General features: G+C 44.4%; 1 protein-coding gene across 1 annotated transcript in view; it reads right to left on the reverse strand.

The window, feature by feature from the left end:
• Window positions 1-21,905, reverse strand: part of panx2 (pannexin 2) — a 71,936-nt gene extending 50,031 nt beyond the window's left edge. Inside the window, exon 1 of the mRNA XM_078554293.1 lies at window positions 21,680-21,905. Within this exon, the coding sequence (XP_078410419.1) occupies window positions 21,680-21,905 (226 nt within the window). The remainder of the gene's footprint in view (window positions 1-21,679) is intronic.
• Between the last annotated feature and the right edge of the window lie 1,108 nt (window positions 21,906-23,013).

The raw sequence follows: 23,013 nt of genomic DNA on the forward strand, positions 1-23,013 counted from the left end.
CAAAACCATAATTAAGGCCTATAGCCATTAATACACAAAGGATTGGGACAAAGGATTAGATTTCTTACTATTTGCTCCCAGAAATTCTCCAAATGAATTTACTGGATTTGTCTATTTGAATTGATCTATGGTAATGAAATAAGAGGTCCATTAAAAGTGATTAAGGAAAAGTTTCTAAAGCAGAAAGACGAATCCTCTATCTTGGATTACGTGTCCATGTTTCTAGAAAGACTCACAGGAGCATGTAAAGTAGCATGAGAGCATTTAAAAATTTCCCAAGCAAAAATGAAAGAATCGGCAGACAAACATGCTACAACTAGAATGTTCCAAGCAGGAGATGAAGTATTAGTATTGTTACCTTTGCAGGGTGAACCCCTGAAAGCAAAATTTGGTGGCCCGACAAGGTAGTTAGGAGAGGTAGTAAACTGAGTTATCTGATAGATACTCCTGAGCGTAGAAAGAAGAAACAGTGATGTCACATAAACATGCCGAAGCAATATCATCGCAGGGAAGATGATGGGAAAGAGCAAAAATGCCAGGTGGTAGGAGTAATGGACGATGACACAGACAGTAAGAGTAAGGTAGAGGGAGAAGTAGACGGTGCACAGAGCGAACCTCCTACAATTCGACTAGCCAATACGAAAATACTGGGACAGTCAGACAGTGTGTTCTCACTTTTAGAGGAAGGACCATGGGAAGATCTAATAAGGTTACTTAGGAAGTGTAAGGGAATTTGTAGGGATGTACCTGGATGTACTACATTAGCTAGACATGATGTGAACATAGGAGAGTCAATAAAACAACATCCTTATCAGCTGAGCCCAGAGAAACAAGCTCAGGTAGAAACAGAGATCCAATATATGCTGGAAAATCAATTGATTGAGCCCAGCTGAAGCAGTTGGAGTTCACCGGTAGCGCTGGTTCCTAAGCTGGATGGATCAATTAGATTTTGTATAGACTACCGGAAAGTGAATGTAGTAACGAGGACAGTTTCGTACCCAATTCCTTGGTTAGAAGATTGCATCGATAGGGCTGGCAGTGCCTCATTCCTTTCTAAAATTGATCTATTAAAGGGGTACTGGCAAGTGCCATTAACGTCAATGGCTAAAGAAATATCTGCCTTTGTTACACCAAGTGGATTGTATCAATGTCGAGTCATGCCATTTGGGTTTAAAAACACCCCAGCTACATTCCAGAGACTTATGAATCAAGTCGTAGCTGAAGTACATAACTGTGGTTTATCTAGATGATGTCGTAATATGGGAAGAACATGTGAATCAATTAGATGACCTGTTTAAGCAATTGCAGTTGGCTGGCTTAGTCATAAATCTGACCAAAAGTGAACACTCTAATAGAATTCCCCATTCCTAAAACTAAACGAGAAATCATGAGGTTTTTGAGAATGTATGGGTTTTATAGGAAGTTTGTGCCTAACTTCAGCACAATAGCTGTAGCTGTCACCAATTAGTTAAGAAAACAGGCAAAAGTGGTATGGTCAGCAGAGTGCCAAGCAGCTTTTGAAAAGCTAAAGGCAATCTTAATAAATGAACCTGTGTTGGCCGCCCCTGACTTTACCAAACTTATTAAAATAGCAATTGATTCTAGTGACTTGGGGGTAGATGCAGTGCTATTACTGGATGATAAATTAGGGATAGAGAAGCCGGTGGGGTCCTTTTCAAAAAAACTAAGTCAATATCAGAGGAAGTACTCCACAGTAGAAAAAGAAACTCTAGCATTGTCATTGTCCCTTCAACACTTTGAAGTTTGTGTCCGACACGATAACAGAGAAACATTAATCTACACTGACCATAATCTGCTGGTGTTCATTGAAAAGTTTAAAACTTGAAATGCGAGACTGTTTAGATGGAGTCTATTGTTGCAACCATTCAATGTAAAGATTATTCACATTGCCGGCAAAGATAATGTGATCGTGGATGCACTGTCCCGGGTGTAAAATACTAAAATAAGTTAAAGGGGTAAGAAATGCTGAAGGTTGTATAAGGGAGAAGAAGGATGAATGAAAGTAAGTCTTGTGTTTTGTTGTTCATGTGTCACATACCTTGTGGTGAAACACATTTTGAAATGGCATTTCATCTCTTTTAAGGGTGGAGGTGTGTAAAGAACATATCTTTTTATCTCTATTGGACTGTGGATTAAAATTACAATGGCTGCAATTTGAAGAACATGTCTACTGGAACAGTGCGAAGGATATATACAATGTTGCTGTCCTGGAACAGAGTATGCCATGAAAGACAGCAAGGTGCTGAGGAAGAGTCTGGCCTAATGGGAACTGCCTGGCAACAACGTTTTAATTGGTTCCTGACAAGGTGGCCAGGGTTTTGTGTGAGAGCGGTGCAGCCAAATAGCTCCTAGCCTGAAAGGAAAAAGACCTAAAACATTTCTCTCCTGTGTGTGTAAGATTCCAGTAATTCTACAAAAATAGCTAGCTGGCTTTTTCTCCTCCTATCTCTATAACCTGCTCTCTCTCTCTTCCTTCACTGTCGCTGGGTCAAAATCCTGGAACTCCCTTCCTAACAGCAATGTGGGTGTACCTCCACCACATGGACTGCAGCAGTACAAGAAGGCAGCTCGCTCCCACCTTCTCAAGGGCAACTAGGGATGGGCAATAAATGCTGGCCCAGCCAGCGAAGCCCACATCCCCTGAATGAATTAAAAAAAACCCTGTCAAGAGGAATGAGGAAAAATCACTGTTAGGGACATTGAAAGCCAAGTGATCAACCAGTGAACTAAAGACTGAAAGTGCTGGAAGACCACCTCATGTCATCAACAAAGAGCTGAAAGGAATTTGGCGGATATAGATCAAAATCAACCCATTGAATCCTGTACTTGGAATTGGTGCTATTGAACTGTTTTATCCCACCCTTAAAATCCATGATTTTGTGTATCTTATGTGTCTTGTATGTATGTGTGTAGGGATTTAAGAAGGGGCAGAGAGTTTAGGTTATAGAGTTAGAAATTAGCAGTTCATATTTCTTTCTTTTGCCACTATTTAAGGATAATTTGTTCAACAAACAGTTATTTACTCATTAAGTTTACAAACCTGGTTCTCATATTCTATTAACCTAACTTAAACAATTAGCTGGGTTGATCAGACGTTTTCACATTTGTCATGGCTCGGGAGCAGTGGGGCTTGATATTACAGCGCACTATCCCCAGTGAGCCATGACAGCAGGTTTGATCAGGTAAGAGGAGGTCTCAACTTGGTGGATTCATTTGGATAGCCAGGGTACCCCTTTGGAGAGGTAAGGTGTCCTTTGAGAGATGTAAGGCACCCTTTGGGATTGTTAAAAGTAAACATGGTTGTGTGTAAAAAGTACATAAACTCAATGGAACTGTTGAAGCTGTCAAGGAACTGTCAAGCTGTCAAGGGCTGCCAAAGAGCTGTCAAGCTGTCAAGGAACTGTCAAGTTTTCAAGAAGCTTTCAAAGCTGTCGAGGAACTGTCAAGCTGTCACAGAACTATCAAAGATCTGTCGAGCTGTCAAAGAACTGTCAAGCTGTTAAGGAGTTGCCAAAGCTGTCAGGGAACTGTCAAAGAACTGTCAAGCTGTCAAGGAACTGTCAAGTTTCCAAGAAACTTTCAAAGCTTTTGAAGCTGTCAAGGAACTGTCAACGATCTGTTGAACTGTCAAGGAACTGTCTAAGAACTGTCATGCTCTTAAGGAATTGTCAAAGCTGTCAAGGAACTGTTGAGCTGTCATGGAACTGTCAAAGAACTGTCAAGCTGTTAAGGAACTTTCAAAGCTGTCAAACCTGTCAAAGCTGTCAAGGAACTGTCAAAGGACCATCATGCTGTCAAGGAACTGTCAAAACAGTCAAAGGATATGAGGTAAGCTGGGATGGGGGGGGGGGTTAAGAGTAAATGGTGGTGGGTGGGGGGCATGGATTTACATTACTTGGCATATGATTTATAAAAGGCCATGGGGATGTGGGAGGCATAAGGGGCATGAGGGGCCGTGTGGGGTGAGGAGAGGGCATGGTTTGGCATGTGGGTTATGAGGGGCCATGGGGTGGATCGGGGGCATGAGGCAGCATAGGAATGGGGAGTATGTAAGGGGCAAGGGGTGATGGTTTGAGGGCTGTTTTTGTGAATTTAAACAAAATGCTGGAGGACAGAGGCAGGCCTTCCGCACAGACTGCCTCCCCACCTGGCATCCTCCACACTTGTTCCAGGGATGGTGGGCCTGACTTACAATCCAACCTGCCCACCTCCCCCCCCACAAACCCTGCCGCCCCCGGGACAAAATCCCAACTGCAGGCGGCAATTTTAAAGGTCAGGTTTGCAGGGCCAGGTGTTCTCCTGTCTCTGCACACCCAACCCTGGAGCAAAACTCTGGGCCCCAGTATCCTTCTGATGTACCTGTGCTCCACTCCCTCCAAAGCCAATATGTCCTTCTTGTTGTGTGGTGCACAGAACTAAATATAGTACTTGAGTAGTTCCCCTCCAAGTTGCACATTGTCCTGACATGGAAATGTACTGCTGTTCCTTCATAGTTGCTGGGTCAAAATGTGGAATTCCCTACCTGACAGCACTGTGGATATAAATGCACCAAACACACGGCAGTAGTTCAAGAAGGCAGCTCACCACCACCTTCTCAAGGTCAATTCAGGACGGGTAATGAATGCTGGCATTGCCAGTGATGCCCACACCCCATGAATGAATAATAAAAAAGTGTGAACTAACCAGAGCTTCATACAATTGTTGGGTAATTTCAATCCTTTTGCATTCCAGCCTCTTTGAGATAAATGCTAACATCGATTAGTCACTTTTGTACCTTGCTGTCTTTTGTACTTCTCCACAAGCTTTAAATGATTTCTGTGCATGACTCCCTAAATCTCTCTACTCCTCCACAGTCCCTAGCTTCCTACCATTTAGAAAATGTGCTGGCCTATATTTCTTAGGCCCAAAGTGGATGACCTCACACTTCCCCACATTGTACTCTAACTACCAGAGTTTTGCCCACCCACTCAATGCTTCTTTGTAACCTTTTACTTCCATCTTCACTATTTATTGTGCTTCTTAACTTGATGTCATCAGCAAACTTTGATATACAATTCACAAATCCTTCATCTAAGTTATTTGTAAATATTATGAAAAGCCGAGGCGCCAGTGCAGATTCCTAGGGGACACCACTAGTCATATTCTGCCAATTAATGTGCCCGCTCATTATGCCTTTCTCTCTCCCCCTCTCTCTGTGCCGCCTACCTCCAAACCAATTCCCTAGCCATGTCAATAAGTTGCCTTTATTTCCACGAGCTTTCATTTTTGCGAACAGTTCCAGGTGTGCAAATAAATAGCATTCATAGGTATTATCTTATCTAGCATGGTAACTTACATTCAACTGGTTAAGCCTTGCTGTGGCCTTTAGCTTAATAATTAGTTTTTGTTTTTACTGCCAATCACATTCCTCCGCCATCCCCCCACCCGACATTCCACATAATTGTGCACATTTAGCCACAAACAAGACCCTAACAAGCAAAAACTGTGAACTTCCCTGAACCTATTTTTGAACTAGAGTTATTCTCAAGATAATGGTAAGCACAGGCTTGTTCACACTTTCTACAGGTGACTGCACCAACACATGTCCAGGGATGAGAAACTAAGAAGAATGATTTGAATCCTATCCACCTGACAAACCGAGGCAGTTAAAGCTAATTGGGTGATTTCCTGTTCATTTGTGTATAGATCTCACCTTTAATTTTGATCTGTATTTTTGAGAAGGCAGGGCGGACACCCACCTGTGGCTGGTGGGATCCTTCTTTAACTCAGGTCTGAGTGGTGAAATCATTGTGGATTTTCGGCCGGGTGAAGGCTTAGGAGAAAGGGTTCGGGACCAGAAGAAGCCAATTAATCTCTGTTTTATTTATTTTCCTTGTGGGGCCAGGAGGAGCTGGAGTTCTCCTGCAGGCCTCAAAAGGAAAGTTTAGGCCCTGCCAGCCTTGGGGTCCTCCCTCTTGTGAAACCCTCCCCTGCCCCAAATGACATAACTTCTTGCTGACTTGCCCAGTGCTGCCTTGCCACCTGAGCCTTTCACACTCACCACTAACGTTTTAGATGGGCAGTCCACCAATAGAATGCAGTTGGGGCCCAGAATTAAAACTGCCAGGCCACCACTGCCCAGGCTTATGGGTGCGCTGGTTGTCGCTCCCCTCCTTCCCTCCACTTCTACTGTCACCTGCCTGAACCCCAATCAAGGTTAAATCGGGTCTATAGTTATTGTGGGGAGTTTTGTGACACCAGGACTATTTGATTGGAGTACAGAAGTCCAGAGGAGGTCCAATAGATTTTAAAAAGTGTCAGAAGTTAACAGATTGCCTTTGCAGAGAGTTGGAGAGGTGAATGTTTCTTCCCCAGTAATGGTTAAGACAAAGGAAGTGCTATGAGAATGCAACGAGATTAATTTTGGATTGCTCTAATAAAAAGATGACAAATAGTCTCCTTTTGTGCTTTAAATATCTATGGTTCTATGGATTTGCAAAAGGAGTAATCACAGGTAATATGGTTCTTACTTCTTTGAGTTTTTGGATAATGTGTGCTTTTACAGTGATAGATTCCCAGCCAATTTTCCTGGCTCTTTGAAGAATTCATAGAATTTTACACCACAGAAGATTCATGGTGTGCATGGCATCATCCTGCCCATTGTTTATTCCGCCTGATCATTAACTTAATTTAATTCCTTACCAATAATAACACTGCTCTATGTTTTAATGGTCATATTACTAAGTAATCTAAATATTTCAGCTTCATTTCTTCTCCATCTTTTGCTCACAGGGAATTTATTATGTCAATGGCATCAATTTCATTTGGCAATAATTATCTTTAATGTTTATTACATTAGAATAATGGGTTTTGAGCTTAACTTTCAACAGCTCATTAGTCAGCTTTTAGCCTTTTATTTGCATTAGTATCCTTACTCTGAACAAGGATATTTTCTTTGTTTCTGAGCAAGTGTTGACATTTGATCCTCTGACAAATGAAGACAGAGGAATAAATAGTTAGGCCTCATCTGGAGTACTGCGTCCAGTTCTGGGCGCCATACTTGAGGAAGGATGTGATGGCATTGGAGAGAGTACAGAGGAGATTCACAAGAGTGATTCCCGGGATGAAAACTGGAGCTATGAAGATAGATTGGAGAGGTTGAGACTGTTTTCCTTGGGGGAAAAAAGGCTGAGAGGAGTATTGATAAGAGGTATTCAAGATCCTGAGGGGTATGGTTAGGGTAAATAGTGAGGGACTGTTCCCACCCAAGAGAGCATCAAGAACTAGAGGGAACAGATTCAAAATACGAGGAAAAATGTTTTCACCTAGAGGGTGGTTGGAGTCTGGAACAAACTTCCTGAAAGGGTGGTGGAGGCAGGTTCAATCGAGCTATTCAAAAGGGAATTGGATTGCTACCTGAAAAGAGAAAATGTGCAAGTTTATGGGGATAAGGCAGGGGAGTGGGACCAGTGGAATGCTCTTTCAGTGAGCCAGTGCAGACTCGATGGGCCAAATGGCCTCCTTCTGCACCATAAAGATACTGTGATACTGTGAAATAAAAGGACTGATGATATGAATGCAAAGAACTGCACAGTTCCCGCAGACTGAGAGAGATAGAAAAACAGAAAGCAATACAAAGAAAGTAGTGAGAGCTGTAATAGGGGAAAATGAGAAATAATTTCTGAGGGAAACGAGAAAAAGAGGTTTGCTAGTGCTAAATTGGAACATTTGAAGACAGACGCAGGTGTTAATGTAATTGAAAAATCAGGAAATAGTAGACTTGCTAAATATTTACTTTATATTGGTGTTCAGTGTAGAGGATAAGGATGAAGTACCAGAAATACAAGGATGTATTTTAAGGCCAGAATTTTGCCCTTGACGGGTGGGCGGGCCCGACTGACTCGGCGGTGGGCACGCAGCCGATTGCCGCCGCCGAAATGGGCCGTGCCGCTATTTTCCGCGGGCCAGCCAATTAAGGCCCGCCCCACGGCTTAGCAACTCCCATGGAGAATGGGAAAATAGTCGTGGGGGCGAGCGGCTTCAGACTGCCGGTTCCAATGGGGAACCGACGGCCTGCATAAAGAGTGGCCAGGCAGCCTGCTCGAGGCAGTGCATCATGGCCACTCGGGGAGAGAGAGAGGCAGCTGTGGTTCCACAGGAGCTTGAGCAGGAGGAGGGGGGCAGGCTGCAGGAGAGACCAGCGGGGGGGCCACTGTGCTCCTCGATTCCCTGATGCATGCCTTGCTGTCCTCCTCCAAGAGGTTTCCAGCCGTCGGGATGTATTGTATCTGGAAGATGGGAGGAGGAGGGCCCCCCATGTCACCAGCCAGGCGTGGGAGGAGGTTGGTGACGCTGTCAGTGCCCATGATGATGTGCGGCGCACAGGCACCCAGTGCCGCAAGAGATTCAATGATTTGCTGCGCTCTGGAAGGGTGAGTACCATTTCGGCCTTGGCCATTTACCCAGACAGCAGCCTTAACCTTTGAGCCCCCCTACCACGTCTTGCTGTCGTTACTGCATTGGGCATTTGGTGCACGCTGGGTGGGCAAACGGGTACTGACCATGCTTACATCAGCCTTAGTGGTTGAGGAGAAGCAGCATATGTTGGTGTTTGTCGTATTTGAGTAGTCTGGGGGCAACCTGCAGGGGAGGCATCTAGACACATGCTCAGAACTCAAACACATGTCTTATTGATGGTGATCAGATGGTGCAAGAGGTGCCTCAAGGTGTGGTGGCCAAGTGCCATCTGCTGGCATTGGCGCCGCACCTAGTTGTGCCTCCTTGCCAAGGGCGCTAAGACCCGTGTGTTATTCAAAGTGATGGACGCTGAATGTATCCAAGGTGGCCGTTGGGGGAGGGGGTTGGGACCAGCCGTACTATCTTCTGGTGACTGATCACCAGTAGTGTGGACAGGAGCCGCTGGAGGCCTCAGATGGGCCACTGTGGTTGGGGTGCGGCGTGCGCGTGCAGACCAGTTACCGCACAATTTAAAAAATAAAACAACAGCTTTTGAAAACAAAGCCGGAATTAACCAGTTTGATCCTCCCGACCCCTCATTTCTTTGCAAAAGAACAGCCCCAATAAATCCTCTTCTCTGTTCTGCAGGCAAAAAGTAATCACAATCAGTGGGAGCGCCAGAGGACTCGAGGTGGGCCCTGCTCCAGTGCCTCACGACATTTGAAGAGCAGGCCATGGAGCTGGGGAGGAGGCAGGAGGCCAGGGCAGCCGGGGGCGGCGAGGCTGGGGTCCAGCAGCCAGGTATTTGAGGTCCACAGTCCCATTCACTCTGTCTGCCCGCCATCGAAACCATTGATGGTTGCTGCAATCGTTAATGGTAAAACAATGCTCATTCACAGACTGAGACATTCTGACGTGTGGGTCATACAGAAGGGACCCTCGTCCCCTTGAGGAATCGCATCTCCACCACCTTCCAAAGTCACCTTATCCCATTTGTGACCACTATCACCATGGTCTAACATGCCATTGGATCGCTGCTGCACAGCCAAAGACTTATTGCATCTTAGGGGGCTTGGGACCTCCACCACCCTTTCAGCCAGTGCGCCCCACATTACTTTGTCCAAAAGGTCCTCAGCACCTCAGCTGTGAAACTCATGGCACTCAACTTAAATAAATGCCACGTTACTTATCCCTGCTCCAATGGGAAATGTTGCCTTCTGCCCACCCGGTCTATGCCCCTCCTTACGGAATGAAGGTCAATAATGTGACCTCTCAATCTCCTGTGATCCACGGCAAATGTCGCAACTGTTTGTGATGTTTCCTCAGCCCCGCAACTATCCAGGCCAGAATGCATCCAGATCAGGTACCTCGGCACTCTCCCCACTCCTATGGTACATAACATGCCATGTGGCATTCCTGAGGCCATCTGACCAGCCTGTCTGTATGCGCGTCTAATGTTTGGTTCTTGACTCTTTTCCACCTCACCAATTTTTGTCTCCTTAGGGTTTTGAAGGGTGAGCGACTTATGAGGACGGGGGGGAAAAGGATGAAAGGTTTATCTGACTGTACACTAACTGATGCACTGTCCTTGTTGTTAATTTCAGCATCATCACCACATGGCCGCGCCCATAGACACCGGAGCCCCCCCTCCACACCTGAGGCCCAAGACGTGCAAATTGCAGCACATCATTTCAGCCAGCCAGGCACCAGCGCAGACACAAACACCTCGGTGGGTAATTTACCGTCGGCTAGTGTCCCGGGTCACAGTGGAGAGGGCACATCTCAATCGCTGGAGGAGATGGTAGGGACAGAGAGTGTTGATGGCGGCAGCAGCCGGAGGGCTGCAGGGGACGAGGCACACGCTGAGTCTGGCACTGATGACGTGCCTCTGGAGTTGTCACCAAGGCAGCAGCTGCAGGACAAGCGGCAGGAATCACGTTTGCATCTGGCAGGGTTGCATGAGGGTATGCTTCAGTTGGTCTCTGCGATGGAGGAGTCCAGGCAGAGTGCACGTGAAGGCATAAACCTCAAGGCAGAGCTTCAGGCTTCCTCCACTGAGAGATTGGCGACTCTCATGGAGAGGGGTTTCGATCGGATGGAGAATCTTCTGATTGGGTTACGCTCTGACCTGCAAACCCTCACAGCGGTATTGGCCACGGGTGGTCATTTCCAATGTGGGAGAGGTTGTGGGCACCAAGTGTTGGCGCTCGGTGTCCATGCATCTGCGGTGAGCAGGGAGGTCCAATGGGACCTCACGTCGGTGCAGCAGCTGCCTGTCGTCACTGCGAGCTCCTCTCAGGGCGCTCCGGATGAGGGCAGCAGCTCCTCCACCCCTCTGCCAGTCAACGTTGCTTCTGTTGAGGCTGCTACAACTGGGGAGGTGCCAGTTCTGGAACTGGCCACTCCATCCCGGCGGGGCCATCATAGGCTTCACGGGCCAGAGGACGCCCACCAAGGTCATCGACGCCAACAGGACAGCAGAGTCAGCAGGCTGTCTCACAAGCCACTCCGACCAATGGGGCGGCATCTAGATGTAGCACCCGAAAACATAAGCATAAGGCACCTTAGGCACTCAACAGGTATGTCACTGGTGATTTTGTGTTGGCCTTAGATTAGGGAACAAAATATTTATGTTTGCAATGGAGAAGTCTCTGTTATATTTTGGACATAATAAAGTCCACTTTTCTTGCCATGGCTGAGGGTGTTTCCTTTGTACTGCATTTTTCTTTTTCACAGACATATCATGAGTGTTTGAGTGAACATCGATGTTTCTGTACTAAGCCCTTAGTTGCAGCTGATAAGGTGGAAGATGTAGCACCTAAGTGCCACATGTGGAAGCGCCAGGCAATGCTGGTCCTGCTGATCCATGTGTGTGGAGCTAGCTGAAGGTTCGTTGGATTAAATTGTCCCAGGTGTCCCTGCCTCCTTGGTGTAGTAGCGGGTCGGCGTGGAGCCCCTCATTATTGCCCTGTGCTTCCTCATCCTCTGAGCCACTGCTGGATTCATCATGTGTAGCCTCATCCACTGCGTCAAGGTCTTCAGCGTCAACTGCATCCCCCCTTTCCAGCGCAAGATTGTGCAGAGCGCAGCATGCTACCACTATCACAGAGACGCGATCTTGGGGGGTACTTGAGTGCGCCCCCTGAGCGGTCCAGGCAATGGAAGTGCATCTTGAGAAGACCAATGGCTTTCTCCACCACAGCCCTTGTGGTGCCGTGGCTCCTATTGTACCGCTCCTCAGCTTCTGTTCTTGGATGGCGGAGAGGCATCATGAGCCACCTTTGCAGGGTATAGCCCTTGTCACCCACCAGCCAACCATCTAGCTGAGCCAAAGCACTGAAGAGCCCCAGCACCTGGGAGTGTCTGAGGGTGTAGGCGTCATGGGAGCTGCCTGGGTGCCTTGCACAGACTTGTAGAATCAGCATCCTGTGGTCACACACTATCTGCACGTTCATGGAGTGGAAGCCCTTCCTGTTGACGAAGGCACCGGGCTCACCTGCTGGTGCCTTGATGGCCACATGTGTACAGTCTATTGCATCCTGGATGTGGGGGGAGCCAGCAATCGCTGCAAAGCCTCTGGCTCGCTGTGCTTGACTTGCCTGGCCACAGCGGAAGTGGATGAATGTGGATGCCCATCTGAACAGAGTGTCTGTAACCTGCTTGACACAAGTGTGGACAGCTGATTGGGAGACACCGCAAAGATCACCCACCGAGCCCTGAAAGGAGCTAGAGGCATAGAAGTGGAGGGCAACTGTGAGCTTCAGAGCCGCTGGTGTGGGGTGTCCACCCACACAGTTAGGGGAGATCTCAGGGCCAATCATTTGCCAGATAGAGTTGACTGTCTCCCTTGAGAGTCGGAGCCTCCTTCGGCACTGCACCTCAGACATATTGAGGTAGCTGCTTCGCCACCTGTATACCCTGGCAGCAGGATTGTGGCGTCTTCTGCGGCCCCTTGCACAACCTCTTGGCCCTGCACCCCTTGTGCCTGCGCCTGGCCTCCCGAAGGTGACTCCTCTGGAGGCTGATTGTCCACTCCTGCCCTCCTCCTTATTCTATTCCTCCCTTCCTCCTCAGAGGAGCTGCCTCCAGTGGAGATGTCAGAACCCATGCCCCCAGGCTAAATGGAGGTCACCGGAAAGTTGCAGGCCCGATAAAGATTACTGTCTGCAGACTGGTTTCAAAGTGCACAAAAAGCTCTTGGAAATCGATGAGAACTGCTAACAATCAAACAGACAACTTTAAAACACCTTCTGCAATTAAAACTTCGTGGAAAACATGAACAACCCCTCTGAGTCCACATATCCCGCCATGCATGGCTTTTATTAAAAAATCTCCTACCTGCCTGCCCGTTGGGCCCGTGTGCCGACCCGAAGTTCGCACGGGCCCCTCAAAATCCTGGACAATTGGCAAGTTTAGGGCCTTAACGAGACCTTTAATTAATGGCAGGCGAGCATCCCGCTGCATAGCGCGCCCGCCAACCAAAATATCGCGATGCCACGCGCTGACATCGGGATGCTCGAGCGACGTCAGCGCGCAACATTTTAAGCGCTGACATGCGGGCTCCGCCACCCACATGTCAGCCAGAAAATTCTGCCCTAAGCAGAGAAACTTACCAGGTTTAATATTTTTAAAAATGGTAACAGGGAATATATAATAAGACTAAAGATAGAAGAATCTCCAGGGCCTGTTGGTTTCCACCCCAGGGTAGTAAAATAAGTAGATGAGGAAATTGTAGATGCTCCAGACTTTCCAAAATTCTTGACTCAGGAATTGTCCTCTTGGATTGGAAAATTGTCAATGTCACTCCATTATTTAAGAGTGGAAAAGGTTAAACTGAGGAATGATAGGCCTATTAACTCAATGTTTATTGTAGGGAAGCTACTAGAATTTGTTATTAGGGACAAAGTGACAGAACATTTAAACAAATATGAACTGATCAGAGAAGTCAGTATGGATTTGCAAAGGGCAATCATGTCTAATTAAACTAGGTGAATTCTTTGAGAATGTACCTAACATAGTAGATTAGGGCATATCTAAACATGTTCTAAACAAGGACTTCCAGACGTCATTCCATAAGGTTCCACATAAGAGTCTGTTAAAAGTGAATTTGGATGCAACCGACTGACGTGGGTTAAAAAATTGATTATGAGATAAGAAACAGAAAATAGCGATATTGTGTATGTACCCCAAATGGCAGAATGTGACTAATGGTGTCTCCTAGAGATTTGTACTGGCTCCTCAGCTATTCACTGTATTTATGAATGATTTAGGTGCAGGACTGGAGAGCCATATACCTAAGTTTGCTGATGATATCAAGTTAGATGGCACAGTAAATAGTATAGATGGGAACAGAATGTTGTAAAGGGACATTGATAGATTAAGTAAATGGGCAAAACTATGGTAGATGGAGTTTAACATGGGAGGTCTAAGAACATAAGAACATAAGAACTAGTAGCAGGAGTAGACAATTCAGCCCCTCGAGCCTGCCCCGCCATTCATTACGATCATGGCTGATCTCATTTCGGCCTCAACTCCAATTTCCCGCCCTCTCCCCATAACCTTTCAACCCATTACTAATTATAGCCAGTATTTCCGTTCATGGTAGAGTTGAGAATAACCAGGCACTACCTTAAAATTAGAGCTAGGACAATAAAAGGAAATGTCTGACACTTCTTCACACAAAGGATAGTGGAAATCTGAATCTCTCTCCCACAAAACACTGTTAAGACTAGAACAACCGAAAACTTCAAAACCGAGATTGATAGATTTTTGTTAGGCAATGGTATTTAAGAGTATGGAAACAAGGTGGGTGGACTTAAAATATAGACTGTTTCTCTGATAGTGCCCTTTGAAATAGCACCCTTTAGATTCTACTATGCAGCTATAACGTAAAAACAGCACTAGATGTTCTTTGTATATATTTATAAATCTTTCAGCTTTTTCAGACTCTCAGCACAGGGGTATTTTTTTTAATAACCTATAATTTGTTGGTATGTTTGTAAATCTTTTTGTAAGAACTTCAGACCAATAGACCATACTGGGCCCCCATTCCAGACAAGATAACTGGTGAAAGACAGATGTACCACTATACAGGGTCCCAAATTTTACTGAACAAATGATCATCCAGGACATCAGAGATTATAACTGGCCTCAATCTCCCAGACTTTCCAAACTGCTCCATTAGGAATGAGGCCTCTGACACACAGACTTGCACAATTTTCACCAATAGCAAAAAAAAACCTCTACCATACAACAACAACTTGCATTTAAAAAACATTTTCAATGTGGTATAACACCCCATGGAGCTTCACAGGAGAGTAAACGCACAAAAATTGAACCAGAGAAAGAGACATTAGGATAGGTGACATAAAACCTGGCCAAAGAGATGGGCATTAAGGGTGGTCCCAAAGAAGATGGGAGAGGTGGTGAGGTGGAGAGGTTTAGGGAGAGATATCCAGAGTTTAGGACCTAGACATCTGAAGGCACAGCTACTAATAGTTGGGAGAAGGAAGAGATAATTGACAACTGAGGAGGTTGCAGACAAAGGGCTGGATTTTCCAGACCCATCCGCCGCTGGAATTGTCTGGTCCCGCTGAAAGTTAATGGACATTTGGCTGGGCTGCCGAATCACCCACAGTGGGTCCCACCACGATGGGGGCCGGAATATCTCGGCCATAGGGAGGGACAAGGCCATGGAACAATTTGAGCATGAGAATGAGAATCTTAAAATGGAGGAATCCAGGAACACGCGGCCAAAGCAGGTCAGTGAGCACAGGGCTGCTGAGTGAATGGGACTTGGTGTGAGTTAGAATATGACCAGCAGGGTTATGGATGATCTTAAAATTACTGAGAGTGGAAAATGCAAGGCTGGCCAGCAGAACTTGGAAATGAAATAGGAGGCACAAGGTCCCCACAATAAACACTGGCTAAACACTTATATGGTAATCTGAAAGATGAGTGTTTAACCCCTATCTTGAATGAGGCAAATATCAGGTACATGTAACTATCCTTACTGGAGACCCATGTGGCAACACCGTGAAAGAAAAATTTGAATAGTACCAGAAATAGCATGAAACTGCTTATTGAAAGCTCTCCGATTGTAAATGGATGGGAAACCAAGTATCAGTAACCTGATTTAAAGTCAACCTGCATCTCTTAAAAGGGAGATTGATTTTGGCTGCTGTCAATTGAATAAAAGTTCTGCGGATGAAATGGCAGATAAAAGTGCCGTCAGAAGGCTGCCCCCTTTCTTGAAGCTGCTTTGGAGGTAACCAAGAGGAAGAAGCTGATCTTCCTGTCAGATGGCAGATTGATGCTAAGGTAAGTTTCCTGGTACTAGTAGGCAGAGGTTGCGAAGCAAATCATTGCAAGAAGTATTTTACTCAAGACCTGGCCGCAGTGCCACAGATTCAATGATATGACCTGAGCTGCTATGATAAGAGCTCAACTCACAGCTCTCTTGGTCTCCCCATAACTCAACACCATCGGTAGCCCCAGCACTGATAAACTCTCCCTGCCCCACTTCTCATCACCCTCCTCATTGCAGCATGCTAGTGAACTTCCTTCGGTTGCTATACACACTGCACCTGCTACTGTCACTACAATTACTCCCTTCACCCCTTGAGATTGAGTATCTATTGCCATGTGGAAGTACCTCGTGAAAATTCCTGACTAGGCAAATGAGCATGGAAGACAGGAAGTAGGGGTTTGCGTTTGGATAAGTTCTAGCTTTCAAACTTCGTTGGAAAGAATCATGAAATAAACCATTATGAATCAGTTTGGTGTCCAGCAGTTACTTTGTATTGGTGTTGGTTTTCCAGGTGAAGGCATACATTAGCTGAGTGCTAGTTGAAAGGAATGCTGGTGCCTTGGTGGGGTGGGTGGGAGGGGGTGCTAACTAAATGGAAATGTTCATCAGTGACTTGCATGTGCAGAGCTATGGTAGCTGGGATCATTTCTAGTCCTTACTCTTCTGGTTCATCCTCAGGTTTCTGTCATCCTCATAATCTTGTCCCTCAATTTCTTTTTCCTGAGGTGGCTCCATGGGTTCTCTTCTTAGCAGGGCAAAGTCATGGAGAATTTAGCAGGCCATAGTGGATTCTGGAGATATTCCTAGAACTCTAATGACTGAACCCTTCAGTTGTGTCCAGCAGTGGAACCTCAGCTTTAGAACACCAATTGTTTGTGCTCAATCAGTGCACTGGTTAAGGTGTGGCTTTGATTGTAGCATATTTAGCAACTCTGCTGAGGCTCCTATCCGGAGTCATGAGGCAAATGGTCAAAGGTTACCTTTTTTTCATTATTTGATGTGAAGTGAGCATCGCTGTTAGGCCAGCATTTACTACCCATCCCTAATTATCCTTGAGAAGTTGGTGGTGAGCTCCATTCTTGAACTGGGTGTAGGTACACCCATTGTGCTGTTAGGAAGGGATTTCCAGGATTTTGCCCCAGCGACAGTAAAGGAACAGCAATATAATCCCAAGTCAGGTTGGGTGTGTGGCTTGGAGGGCACTTGCAGATGGTGGTATTCCCATGCATCTGCTGTCCTTGTCCTTTGAGGTGGTAGAAGTTGCGGGTTTGGAAGGTGCTGCCAAAGGAGCCTTGGTGAGTTGCTGCAGTGCATCTTGTAGATGGTACATACTGCTGCTACTGTGCATCAGTGGTAGAAGGAGTGGATATTTAAGGTGGTGGATGGGATGTCAATTAAGCAGGCTGCTTTGTCTTGGATGGTGTTGAGTTTCTTGAATGTGGTTGGAGCTGCACTCATCCAGGCAGGTGGACAGTATTCCATCACATTCCTGACTTGAGCCTTGTAGGTGGTGGACAGGCTTTGTGGTAGCAGGAGGTGAGTTACTCTCCACAGAGTTCCAAAACTCTAACCTGGTCTTGTAGCCACAGTATTTACATAGCTGGTCTAGTTAAGTTTCTGGTTAATGGTAACCCTCAGGATATTCATAGATATCCTGACACCCGATGGTCTGGGTGAAAAGAAATGGAGAATTGAGGGCTGTCGCAGGACAAAGATGAATCTGGCACTCTCAAAATCCAATTTGGAAAAGGCCACTTCACCAGTTGAATAGCCCTTATCTGAATATTTAATAAGGCCAGCATTCTGTTCAGGCAGCCGCCAGCACGACTAAATGTCACTGTTTGCTGAACTTCCGTGGGGTGCATGAGGTTGCAAATCAACGTTTCCCTCCATGGTGTTTGATTTTTGCCCAAAAATGGGTGTAACAATTTCCAATTGCTCCCCAGTAACTGTGCAATGACAGCAACATAATCTAAGACCCCCTACCTCACACTACCCAAATGTCCATCTAAAGGCAGCCAGCAAACTGTCTTGACCACTTCAATGTAAATATGAATTAAGAACATACAATCTGGATTACAAACAATAAAGCTATACCTGTGATTACATATTATATCCTGTACTTACTTATTACATTTAGCTATGTATGTTAATCATCACATCCTTAATGAATTCAATATAAAATTAACCAAAATGAAGAGTGTAATATATTTCTTTTCAACCCAATTATAGATCAATCCTCATTCAATAAATCAGGCAATGACAAAATGATACGAAAACATCTTTATTTATTAAAATGACAACAAAATCAAAACTGTATTTTATACTTCAAAGTCTCACCTGCTGGAAACTGAGTGTCAATTTGTTTGTAACCCTTGTGAATAGCAGTTAGCAGAAGAAATTGCCTCCATATCTTGATGCAGGGATGGTGGAGCGGGAAGCAGCACTTGATGTCTGTACATCAGGGCAGGAATGGCTTCCACTATCTCCTCAGAGAACTCAAAGATTCCTACCAGTTCTTGCAAGAACAATATGCTCAGACTCAGCCTCACAATAATTTACTAATATGTGACATCACTTTATGATTGATGCCCCAAGCTTTGCTTCATAAAAGAGCCTGACAATTTTGAATACGTTTATGTTATGTTAATTTTAAAATCTAGGTGTCACTAAGGATTTTATTTCAACCAGTATGTTAATTGACATAAATCTACTAGATTTCAGCCTTCTGGAATCCAACACTACCCCAAATCTCAATGATGCAGCCTTAATCTGTAATGCTATAAGTGTTCAATAAAAACTTGTAAATCCACAAAGTAGTCCTCCTGACCTGAAATGAACATAATTTTGCTCCACAGGTATTGTTAGATCTTCTATGCTGATATAGAAGTGCTTCAGCAGGTACCACAGTTTCTGTGTTGGTGCTTGTAGTACAGGTGCTTCTGAAGGTGTTCATTTTTTGAAGTGCAGTGCATGGTGGAAAGTGAGACACTGCATCATTCCAATTGATCCATCTCATCTGCAGAGGCAATAAAGGTATCACAAGTATCTCATAATTAGACATAAAATCTATGGCTATCAGTAGAATACTACTGCATCAAACAAAAGCTGATTAAGTGCATTTGTTTAAAATTCGTAACGGTTCAATTAATATATGTGTCTACAGAGACATATACTTTGGGAAGGCACTTACCAACTCAGCTAATGTGTTCTCATCACAAACTCTCCATTTCAAGGTTACCAAGCTGAGTAACTCACCCTTGCCTCAGCTGGTGTGAGTTCCTTCTCTGGTTCAGGACCTCTTCTGGTTGGTTGTTGAGTGAACATAATCTTTGGCTTTGTTTATTCAAATCATTAAACCATTCCGGATGATATATTATTTCCCTTTTGCTATTAGCAACTGTGTTCAGCTACTTAGCAACTCCTTTTGATGCTTCTAACAGAACTGTCAGATTCAGTATTGTTCCACAATAGACATCCTTCAGGCCATAGCATAGCCTCTTTGACCATGAATCTTCCATTTACCTCTGTAATGCTTTTATTAGATAAATTGCTATTCTCCAAACATTTATGTCATCTGCAACACCAAAGAGTACTTTGGGGTCAACAGTATAATTTTCAATGCAATCAGGCATGTAACAATAGTCATTGCTCATATACAAGGATAGCATGATCATTTACTGCTGACAATAAGATGCATTGAGCTGAAAAATGCAGCTATTGGTTCCAGGGCTGCTGAATAGAATCAATTCCCACCCAAAATATTATTTATGCATGTAAGTTAACAAATAGATTCCTGAAGTTATAATTATGCCATTTAATGAATACCACTATTACATTTGAGTCATAATAATTTATTCAATAAAGCATTTCATTATCTGAGCCTAGAATCTACATTTTGTCACCAATACAATCTTTGCTTTGCTACCAATAAACAAGCCCTTCTTAGGTTTAGAGCACATACTTAAGATAAACCTTTTGCTTTGATTTATTCTCATCTATTTTCATATTTAACAGTTTGATCTCCAATCTGATTGATCCTACACTAATCAGAATAACCAACCTGAAAACAGGTAACAATGCTTCATTTTACAAGGCTACTTCTCCCATCACAAACATGCACTTGTGGGTCCTTTGCCAGTTGGCGCTCCTGATCCACATCTAACAACAAGAAATGGGAAATATCAGGCAGACTAATCCCCTTCCTCAAGACTCACACAAATATCCGACATTAACTCTGCAAACACACATGCACATGAGGGCAAGCTGAAAAATAGGAGCATGCCAGCACTTCCTGTACAAATAAAATGGACAAACCTAATAATGCATCAGGAATGGTAAGATTGATCCTGTGCATCCATGTTGCCTTTACCCTGAAGTTCATTGTGAGTTCAAATCCAACATGACAAATTATGAAACTGAATCCAACGAATTTGCTAACATGTGGGTTGGATTGTTGTAAAAATCCAATTGGTTCACTCATGTCCTTTGGGCACAGAAATCTGCCATGCCTGTCTAATCTTTACCAGTTTCACATTATGTGGTTAACATTTTCTGCCCTAAGGGCAATAAGTACTGTCTCTCCTGGGCTACTCATGTCCCAGAAACATTTACAATGTCTGCACAAATATGCACAATATGTACTCTCCTGTAAATAGCAGGCTAAGAAAATAAGCAAAAACAACACAAGTATGTAAACCAGCATGTAATCATTCTCCCCTTTTTTAAATGTTTATTGCTTGGCTATTGATGGTAAATAGTGGACTGCTTTCCTGTTGGGATGTTTAATGGTTGACTTAATAACGTAAAGCTCACAAAAATAAAAATGAATAAATGAAACAAACTTAAAATCAAACTATTATGTTTTATCTTATAGGCTTTTCTTGTCTTAGAAAGAATGGACTGAGCAGAGAAATATAAATGTTTTAATTGAGGGGTAGTTTTTCATTGCTTAATAACATAACATGCTTAATTGCAGAAAGGTTTTCCGTGTAGTTCAAGTGGCTTTTAGACAGGTTAAGTTCCTGGGATAAACAATAACTACTAAATGGTCCAGACTTAATTTTGAGCAAAGTAGGCGAAAAGTTATTTTTTTTAACGTTGCCTTTAAATTTTAATCTAAAAGCCTTAGTTTACATATCTTAGTAAAATGTCTTACAAGTTTTAAACCAAACTGTCCTTGAAGGAAGAAGTACATGATTCTTACTCCACTTAACGCGTAAATGGGCTAGTGTTGCTTTAAATGGTCGCTTTACATTAAAATGCTTTGTAATCCTATTTACAATTACAAACATACAAAAGAATGATGTCAATTGCATGAAATTGCATCACTTACACAGCTTTTCAGAACAAAAATAACTTACGGGTCTTCCTCTACTTTCTCAAATATAAATAAATTTGGCAAATACTTTTCATGAAGTGGAACTGGCACAATGGATTTAATATCACACAAAGGCGAACTAAGGCACTCTTTTCAGATGTGTTCTGATGGGCTGTGCGTTTCAGTAGCTTGACATAAACACTACTTAAAACATACCCTGCACTCTCTAAAACAGTTTCACGAGGGCGGGCTTAAAACGTACAATGCAGCAGTCTACGTATAATCCTACTCCTTAAAGTGGCACCTCTGCCACAGTCTGTTCATTTTGAAGGTCAGATGTCAACAATAAAGAGTCCCAGTGAAAGTTCTAAATATCAGGGGTGGGGGGGGGGGGGTGGGGGGGATGTTGGTGACAGAGCAAAGCGTCTCAAAGGACACAAGATTAGAGTGAAGCGTGAATGTGACTGCGGCTGGTTCACTGGATCCTCCCTCATGCATCATAACCGAGATATACACGAGAAATGGCCGGGAATGCCGCCCTAGTACAGCAGTTTTAAAATGATGTTGGGTTCTGTACTTCTCGATCTTCTTACCTGCAAAATTTTTGGTAAATACCAATGTTACTAAGAGGATGGGGATAATGACAGTCCCGATGGACACTACTCTGTCGAAGGGGAGTTCTAGCTTTAGTTGAACCATGAAGGCTGCAAAGGGCGAACCTTTCTCATCTTGTTGCCCCGGAAGGATCAGCTCCTTGAGCTTTTCTCCAGCTAATAGCGCAGTAGCCATGTCTGGTTGGTGATCTATGATGTTGTGCATTCGTCACTGAGTGCAGATATGATCCCTACAACCGGCTTGCGCTGGATCTTCGTTTTGCTGGAAAGCGACTGATTTCCCAAAAGATCGCTTTCTGTTAACATATTAAAAAAAAAAGCATCATGTTCAGATATGCAGATTGTGACACACGCTAGGAAAAAAAAAAATAGCACTTAGCCCATCCACCAATTAGCGGAAAACACTACATCATTGCACCAAGACACATCCCAGGTCGCTCAGTTGAAGTAGAACACTATCTTATTCCCTCCCTGTTTTTATTGACTAAATTATACTGAAGCGTTAGTTTACTGACTATACGAACATACAAAAGTGTGGAAAGAAGAAAATACAACTATCCTCTGCTCCCTATGGCAACATATCATCCAAAAAAAAAGCGAAACTGTCATAAATGTAACTTCAAAAATGGGCTCACCGACTCTCTAAGATCAAAAGTGTTAAAATCGGCTGTTTCAAATCTTCGGCAGTAACGTTCCTTGATAAATCGGAACGGTCAAGCCTTCATCGCTGTGACTCGAATTTACATTGAGAAAACGATGCTCGGAGTTTACCACTAGCCCTCATCATAGAAATCCACGGTGTTTTTCTCTCTCTCTCTCTCTCTCTCTCTTCGAAATGGTGTAATCGCCTCTGTTTTACCTGACAACTTTCAGCAAGACCGTCAGGATGAGCGGGGTAAAGACTTGCAAACGGCGACGGGTGTACAGGGGCGACAGCAACAAATACAGCAGCAGAGGGGCAAGGCTGCTGCAGAACACAACTGGATTCAGCACCATAGCCAGCTCTATCGCAGCGGGTGTTGTCCATTCATTATTGTGGATCGCGGGGTAAACACGTGAAACTGCAGCGAAACTGCCATTCCACAGCTGGACGGGCAGCTGTCCAGAGTGCCAGGCTCCGTCCAATTCTGTTTTCACATCAGATAGTAAACCATCTGCGCTTAAGGCTCACCCCGTGTGCTGCACATTCTCCAACAAATCGCTTGGATCCACTCCCATTAAATGCTAGCTGTGATTCAAGCTGTGATCTGGATGGCTGCTGGAGTCTTGAGTTTAACATGCAGCACGTTTGTGGAAAACGCAATCAGGTTGGT

Source organism: Cetorhinus maximus, chromosome 12, assembly GCF_964194155.1.
Source record: "Cetorhinus maximus chromosome 12, sCetMax3.hap1.1, whole genome shotgun sequence".
Taxonomy (NCBI): domain Eukaryota; kingdom Metazoa; phylum Chordata; class Chondrichthyes; order Lamniformes; family Cetorhinidae; genus Cetorhinus; species Cetorhinus maximus.